The sequence below is a fragment of the Nicotiana tabacum genome, chromosome 6 (genome assembly GCF_000715075.1).
Source record: "Nicotiana tabacum cultivar K326 chromosome 6, ASM71507v2, whole genome shotgun sequence".
NCBI lineage: Eukaryota > Viridiplantae > Streptophyta > Magnoliopsida > Solanales > Solanaceae > Nicotiana > Nicotiana tabacum.
The window spans coordinates 5,133,343-5,141,530 of NC_134085.1; the positions used below are offsets into that span (position 1 = coordinate 5,133,343).

The 8,188-nt window shown below is 34.2% G+C and overlaps 2 protein-coding genes across 4 annotated transcripts; both read right to left on the reverse strand.

Annotated features, from left to right (window-relative positions):
• Window positions 1–876: 876 nt before the first annotated feature.
• On the reverse strand, window positions 877–2,875 carry LOC142181665 (uncharacterized). Its single transcript, XM_075255065.1, has 3 exons — window positions 2,699–2,875; window positions 1,272–1,775; window positions 877–1,164 (listed from the first exon to the last, which is right to left on the reverse strand). Exons 1-3 carry the CDS (start codon window positions 2,873–2,875, stop codon window positions 877–879), a joined length of 969 nt encoding a protein of 322 aa, XP_075111166.1.
• LOC107777294 (transcription termination factor MTERF15, mitochondrial-like) lies at window positions 2,237–4,482 on the reverse strand. 3 transcript variants are annotated; one of them, XM_075254509.1, is made up of 3 exons: window positions 3,257–4,482; window positions 2,699–2,819; window positions 2,237–2,568 (listed from the first exon to the last, which is right to left on the reverse strand). In XM_075254509.1, exon 1 carries the CDS (start codon window positions 4,387–4,389, stop codon window positions 3,265–3,267), a length of 1,125 nt encoding a protein of 374 aa, XP_075110610.1. In that variant the 5' UTR covers window positions 4,390–4,482; the 3' UTR covers window positions 2,237–2,568; window positions 2,699–2,819; window positions 3,257–3,264. The 3 variants fall into 3 exon arrangements, with proteins under 3 accessions (XP_075110610.1, XP_016452776.2, XP_075110609.1); XM_016597290.2 differs by having other exon boundaries at window positions 2,699–2,890; XM_075254508.1 differs by having other exon boundaries at window positions 2,699–4,482.
• Between the last annotated feature and the right edge of the window lie 3,706 nt (window positions 4,483–8,188).

The window sequence follows — 8,188 nt, forward strand, 5'->3', positions numbered from 1 at the left end:
CAGCTATGGTATAGAGTAGAACAAACCAAAGCAAATCCAATTTAAATCACAAGCCAAATCTTACTCAAGAGGCTAGATCCTTCCAAACCTAATCTAGAGATATGACAGCACAACTAGACATTTCTGGAGATTAGAAAGAAATATGCAGTAAAGTTATTAAGGTGATAAATATGGTAGCTCTAGCATAGTAATCTCCAAAAATCGACCAGATTTTTCCCACCTCCTTAGTTACAGACAGACTGAAAGAAACACCAGATCAATTAGGGGGCATGGAAGAAATACTATCAATTGACAAATGCAAAACTAACAGATTTCATCCACAAGCGAAAATATGTCATCGGGATTGAGTTATGCAGGTTATGGCTTTAGGAACAGTGTCATCATAATGGCAAAAAGGAGGTGGAAATTTCAGCAACAAATGAGAATGAGTTAGTAAAGACTTTTGCCACCTCTCTCATGTCACAGACAAAGGAAGAAACACCAATTCAATGAGGTGGCTTCAGCAGCAATATTATCCGCTGATAAAACGGACTTGCAGATTTATCTACCAGCAAGAACACATCATTTGAATCAAGTTATGCAGGTTATGGATTTAGCAATACCAAATTCATAAAGATCGAAAGGAGGTGGAAATTTCAGCTAAAACCAGGAAATTATCTTGATAGAGACATGCATTTACAAATCCAAATGATAGAAGTTAAAATTGTCTTCACTCTCCACTTAGGAAAATAAGCATTAAATGACAAATAAGAATCTATTTGTTAACAGAATCTCTCATCAGCTGTAATATTTCAAGAGGTGATTGGATCAAACAGAACAACATTATCAACAAAATGATTACTACAGTCTTTATCTTCTACTTTTCATGTATAAATCCTAGAGCTCAGGCCTCTCATCCATATAAGGCAGCACATAACTCTTTAAGAACTTTGAATCATGAATCAGGCAATATGCAATAACACAGATTAGGCTACCCCTTGAAAGCTTCTTCTTGCCAAGAAGTTTCAAGATTTCATACCTAGGCATCACCCTCTTCTCCAAGCTGTGTGCTAAAAGTTTGAGGTAAGAAGCCAGGTAACCGGCTCCATATCTGAGGTCCTTCATGAAAAAATTCAGTCCTTTTCCAAGCCTAGCCCCTGATAAGGTCAAGCATAAAGGAAGTTTCTGTACCAGTTTTCCAGATCAGACCCACCCAAATCTCCTGAATACTGCTAGTTTCATCTCCAAATGTGATCCCCATTAGATGCACTAACTAGATTGGGTGACATTACTTTAGGGGCATTGCACCAAAGGATTCTAGGGCTTCTCTTAATGGCCTTAGCTACAGAATCCACAATACCTAACAGTTTCCGGAAATAATCAAGATCAAGTCTGACAGAGTAATCAAGACTTGAATGCAGGAAACACACACTTTTTGAGATGACTTTAGCTATGTCAGAACCAGATAAGCCAAGTTCCTGAAGAAGCTTAGTTTTGGGTTCAAGGATTTTCTCTACATCAGAAAACAGCAAACTAGGGTTGGTACAAACAAGGGTTTTGATGTGGGAAATGTCCAGACCAATTTGTTGGAAGAAATTGATGACTAATAGAGGCTTGTTGTTTTCAGGTTTCAAGAATGTTACCTTGGCGCTAGTAGAAATAACTTTTTCTGTGGAGAACCCAAGTGAATTCGCTACTATATCCACCAACAAATTGTTGTGGAAAAATAGTCCTATTTTCTCAATTACAGACGTTATAAGTTTGCCGGTCCTAATACCTTTTTGAACTTGAACATACTGGAATAGCACCAGTTTCATGGATGTGCCTCAGAAAAGAATCTTATTTTACTACAAGTAGCAATAAGAATGAGAACTATTCTGCATATTATTATGATCATATATAAACACAACTTGCATGGAAGAACACTATAATGGGTGGATGTTTTCTGCTCTCTCCAACAGAACTATGTGGAATCGACAGGAGTAGTCTTTTGCGATGTCACAACTTTAGTAAAGATAATGTGCTTTTTGGCAAACGCATAACTAAAGAACACATTAGGATGTTTCTTATTGATCTTAGCAACAAAATCATCATTAAATAATAGAGTGTGAAGATAATCAACATTTTGTTTGATAGAACACCCTACCCTAGTTCTGAAGCAACATCCATTGTTTGTGATAATTTTGACAAGGTCATCCGATCCACATAACCCAACTTCTTTAAGAGTTTCAATTTTGGGCTTAAGGTATTTATCTATGTAATGAACTCAACAAAATGATGCCTTGATTAAACTTTCAAATAAACTGATTACAATAGAAAGATATAGGATATAGTCATAAACTAAGGAAAGAGAAACAGAAAGAAAGGGGATGAGGAAAACAGAGCCACAGAGAAAAGTCCAGGGAGAGAGAAGAGGAGAGGGGAATTTCAAAATAACAATTTGCATAACCGTATGCTTGCACGAAGTTGTAATTATAGTAACTATATTCCTTCTTGTCCAGTAATTCCTTGACACATGTGCCTCTAATCTGGGTCCCACACGCTCCTAGGCCCAAGTACTTCATTTTGGCTTACCCAAGTCATAACAATCTACATCACAAAGCAGCAATGCGGGCACTGAATAAACAACTTTTTTGATATGGGTCTTGTCTAAACCAACTTGTTCCAAGAAATTGAGCACTAAATTAGGGTTATAATTTCTGGGTCTCAAGCAACTTACCTTGGCACTTGTAGAAAGGGCTTCTTGTGGGGAGAAGCCAAGTGAGTTCACCAGCGTTTCTACCAAGAAATTGGTGTCGGAAGTTGCAGCAACAGCAGCTTTTGAGTAAAAGACATGAAATCTGAAGCGATAAACGTGAAGGAGTTGCTTAACGCCATTGTTGAGAAATGCAGACATCCCAACAACCAAAGTCTAGAGTTGATAAATACAGAATCCTCTATTAGCTATGATTTGATTTGGATAAGATTTGCATTAGGATCTTTTTAATTCTCATGTCTTCCATTTCAATTTACGGAAAATGGCCAAAATTGCTCAAGCGCTAAATATTCTTCAAATGCTTCCACCATTTGGCTTATTTCTGCCCCTATGACTTAGCGTCAAACTTCATTTATTTTATTTAAATTCCACGCTGGTCTAATCCAATTAAATAAAAAAACAACCGTGGAGAACGTAATGATTTGGCCTCTTTGATAGCAATGAGATATAAGCCAACAATAACTTTGAGCTCAAAGAAAAACAGACTAGAAACAACATATCAGTAAATTTGGTAAAACTCACAAAATGCTCTATCGGCTTCTACTTTTGATGTATATATCATACACCTCGGGCATCTCATCCTTGAAAGGCAGCACATATCTTTCTAAGAACTTCGACTCGGAACATATCACAGCAGTATAAAGGTTCAGACTACACTTTGTCGGCTCCTTTTGGCTGAGTAGCTTCAAAACATTATGTCTAGGTAGAACCCTTTTCTCCAAGCTACATGTCAAAAACGTGGGATGAGAAGCCAGGTAATGAGACTCATATCCAATTTCTTTCATTAAAAAATTTAACGCATTTCTGATCTTAGCTTCGGATTTTGTCAAACAGAGAGGACATGTTTGGACCAATGTAAAAATATCCGAGTCAGACCACCAGAAGCTCCTGAAGATTTCTAATCTCTTTTTCACCGTCGATTCGTCAAGCCATGCAAGTGCATAAACCCCATGTATGAACATGTTGCATTCGCGAGAAAGAAAGAAAGTCTTTTCTACTCGATCAACTATGTCTTTGAGGCGCTCAGCCTTTTGAGTCAAAATTCTAGGATTCCAAAGCATAAGCTTCTCTATATCGACACTTGAAAACCCAAGATTTTGAAGCAATGACATATTGGGTGGCATTACTTCATGAAATGCATAACTAAAGAACACATTAGGATGTTTCTTAATGATCTTAGCAACAAAATCATCATTAAATAATAGGGTGTGAAGATAATCAACATTTTGTCTGATAGCACACCCTACCCTAGTGCTGAAATAACATCCACTGTTTGTGATGATTTTGGCAAGGTCATCCGACCCACATAACCCAACTTCTTTAAGAGCTTCAATTTTGGGCTTAAGGTATTTATCTACATCGCAAAGCAGTAATGTGGGGACTGAAGAAACAGCTTTTTTGATATGGGTCTTGTCTAAACCGATTTGTTCCAAGAAATTGAGCACAGAATTAGGGTTGTAATTTCTGGGTCTCAAGCGACTTACCTTGGCACTTGTAGAAAGGGCTTCTTGTGGGGAGAAGCCAAGTGAGTTCACCAGCGTTTCTACTAAGAAGTTGGTGCGGGAAGTTGCAGTGGATGTTGAGTAGAAGTTTTGAAATCTGAAGCTATAAATATGAAGGAGATGCTTAACGCCATTGTTGAGAAATCCACACATTAATAACCAAAGTTTAAACCCTAAATCCTCTAATTGCTTTGAAAATGACCTGCTATTTGTGATCGTGGGATGAAAGAACAGCGTTTTCCTTTTTCTTTTGATTGTTAGTTAAATTTGACTTCTATCATATAATTAAATTCGTTATTATCTATACTATGTTAAAAGCACACAAAAACCCTTAACAAAATGTTATTCCCTTTTTTTACCTTCTAAAAATATAGCTAACAATGGATAAATTGTAATTGTAATATAATTATTTTCCTAATATCTAGGACTTTAAATTAACTAAATTTAATATATAATATACTTCCTTATTTGAACTATGTAAAAGCTCCTAATATTTAGAAATCTAAAATTAAATAATATTTTACTTAAAAATTCCTTATTTAAATTGTTTAACTATTTTCCTTAAATGTGACTTTTCTACGTTTCTAAGTTGTTCATATTTTCTTAAATTAGATTTTTCCATAGCCTGAGATTTAAATATGAAGATATCATCAATTCTGTAAAATTTAGTTCAGGTAACAAGCTCAAAGACAAAATCAAGTTAGAGCCCTTTTGTAAAGGAGACGATAATAGTTTATTAAACATAATTAATAAAATATTATATTTAAATAGCTCAGTATAATTTTTAGGCAAGAAAAATAATTAATTGTTATACTATTATTTAGGTTTTATCTTATAGTGATCTTTGAATTCAAGTAGAGTAGTTTTCACTTAAAATTTTAATAATTAGTGATTTACTATATCTCTTCATATTTGAATTGATTATAGCATTCTTGTGAGACAGGAATGAAGAAGGTATGGATTGATCTAAATCTGGGTTAAATGTATGTGTTATTTGGATTTATATTTATATTTTTATTTTAGAATTTTTTTTATTAGTGTTTGCATTATATGTCTCTGAATTCTGTGTGGCACAATTTTTTCCTTTATTGATCTATCTAATACATTCACTATTAATCATTTTTAAGAACTCACACCTTTTTAGTTTTATTTTATTTAATAATACTTTTTTAAAACGCATTGCAAAATATTGTTTACCTTTTTAAATTCAAATATAATATTTATGTAATTAAAAAAATTGATTTATCAAGATAGAGTACACGCGCAACACGAATATCGTAAGACTAGTATAAAGAAAAGTGCTTTAAGTAAGTCTCGTCATTATTTTATTTTTTTACTTATCTTACCGGTTCTTATTATTAAATAATTTTATTTTATTCTTTATCCAGCCTTCTTATATAAATAATTATATCTTGTACTTTACTTTTTTGTAATATTACAAGTTTATTCTTCATATTATTGATATATAACATCGTAAAATAAGGACAAATAATATAATTTATCAAAATAATACAATACAATACAATATGATATGAAGCAATACATAACAACCATTTAAACAAGCTGGTAGAGAGATTTAAACAAAAATACATCTCAACACATTATATTGTTTTTAATTTTAATTTTATAGTCGCATAACCTATTACTCTTTTGCAACAATATTTGTATACTTGATATACAACGCTATACATTTATTATAATATTATATACAAAAATTAAATTTTATCTCCAACAACTTGACTCACGAAAAATATCATCAAATATAATTTAAAAATAACCTAATACCATAAAATTCCTCATAAATTTTATTAAATATTTTAAAGAAAGTGGTCAAAATGTTAGGATAGCCAACAAAAGGAGCATAACCTCCACTAATAATGTAAAATCCCTCATTAACAAATTGTTTGGATGGTTGTTTCTTAGTGTATCGTATTGTATTGTTATCTCAAAACAATATTTGTTTTGATGGTTTCATTAAATTTTGGTGTATTGTATTGTTAAATTTATTGTTCTGAAACAATCAAAAGTGTTTTTTTTTTTAAACAACCGATTTGGTGTGGTGGGTTTCCTATTTTTTTTCAATTATGCCCTAACTTATTACTCCACAATTCTATTTTACTCCTTTATCTTTTTTTCTATTTTAACCCCATATCTCCAACCTATAACCTACTTTTTTTTCTAGAACTTTTGTCGCCAACGTTAGAGGTGTTTTGCCGCCTTCTGTTTTATTTTTTCTCCTAATTTGCTTTTATCTCAATTTTAATTAGCTGCTGTTGGCCCAAGTGAAGGTTAGTTTTGTGGATTGACAAAAGAAGCTCAGGCATGAATCAGGTCCATCCCGCAGGTCCATCCCTCAGGTGCACAAAAACGGGCAGATTCGAGCATGTGGGATGCACGTGAAAGAGATAAGCTTAACTTGGTGTATTTAATATCTCCTTATCGAAAAGGTTGCATAATTGATAAGGAGAAGGACTCCTTAATCAAAGAAAACACTATCCAAGATAGGGAAGGAGTTAGAAGTTGAAATCAATTAGAACTCTTCCACCAAGGAAGACTTGCATCAAAACTCTAGTTATTTCTTCATCTACTAACTCTATAAATTGCAGGATGTTCTCGCATCACATGTGTTGCACAAAAACGCAAAAGTTAAACGTGAATTGAGAGCAAAATAATAAGGCTTTTCACAAGCAGTTCGTGTGTGATTCAAATGTGCAAACCTGAAGCTACATGAACCAGATTGAAGAACCAGCTCCATAAAGCGTTTTACGTGTCTTTCTTTATTTCTAGTTCAATTGTAGTAGGTGTTTTCATATTGTACCTTTCAGTTTTATGTAGAAGCAATTGTAATAGGTACTTTAAGTATTCAAGTTAGAGTTAACTTGAAGTTGTCGCAACAGTTAAAGGCTGGTTGCTACAACGGGATTAAAAGTAATCCTTAGGTTTACAAAGAGTTTTGTAAATGCTGTTTTTGGCTCAATAATTTAGTGAAGTGTTGGGGAAAATCCTACTGAGTAGTAGGTCGTGGTTTTTTCAACTTTTGAGCCGAGTATTTTCCTTGTAAAAATCTCTGTGTTCTTTATTTTCTGTATTAATTATTCCGCAACAGTAGTAGTTGGAATACATAAAAGAATCATGTCCTTCTATAATCAAGTTAAGCAAAAATTGTGTACCATACAAATCACCCCCACCCCTCTTGTATAGTATTGAAGTATAAAACATCAATTGGTATCAGAACAGGTTATCCTTGAAGAGACTAACACCCTAGGAATAGATCAAGATGAGTGCACCACTTGGAAACTGGGAAGGGCGATCCACTGATAGGCCTCCACTCGTTAATGGTCAGTACTACTCTTGGTGAAAAACAGGATGAGAGATCACGTCATCGGAAAAGACTATCAGCTATGGGACATTGTCACTGATGGTCCCCTAGCTACCATGAAGAAGAATGTTGAAGGAGTAGATGTGCCAAAAACAAGAGCTGACTGCAATGTTGAGGACTTGAGGAAATGGGAAAAGAATGTTAAGGCCAAGAAATGGCTTGTGTGTGGACTTGGTCCAGACGAGTACAGTAGAATTCAAAGTTATGTCACTGCTAAGGAAATTTGGGACACTTTGCAAGTGGCTCATGAAGGAACATCTCAAGTGAAGAGGTCCCGAGGAACACTGTTGTATTCTCAATATGAGAATTTCACCATGAAAGAAGGGAAAATCATCCAAGAGATGTATACAAGGTTCACCACACTAACAAATAAACTTAAATTTCTTGGAAGGGTTATTCTTGAAGAAGACAAAGTTTAGAAGATTTTGACAAGGGTTCTGCCAGTCTCTTGGGAAAGCAAAATCATTGCTATTCAGGAATCAAAGAACATTGTCACTCTTAAGTTGGACGAGCTAATTGGAAATCTCACAGCCTATGAACTTAGAAGGCAAATCATGAAGATGGATGCACCTA

Bases quoted from the DNA above. Each gene is read 5' to 3' on its own strand.
- LOC142181665 (XM_075255065.1), bottom strand. From the start codon at position 2,875: ATGTCTGCATTTCTCAACAATGGCGTTAAGCAACTCCTTCACGTTTAT. The intron at 1,776-2,698 runs GTAAGTTGCTTG...GTGCTATTCCAG, and splicing joins CCCTTTCTACAAGTGCCAAG to TATGTTCAAGTTCAAAAAGG. The intron at 1,165-1,271 runs GTAATGTCACCC...AAACTGGTACAG, and splicing joins TTTGGTGCAATGCCCCTAAA to AAACTTCCTTTATGCTTGAC.
- LOC107777294 (XM_075254509.1), bottom strand. From the start codon at position 4,389: ATGTGTGGATTTCTCAACAATGGCGTTAAGCATCTCCTTCATATTTAT.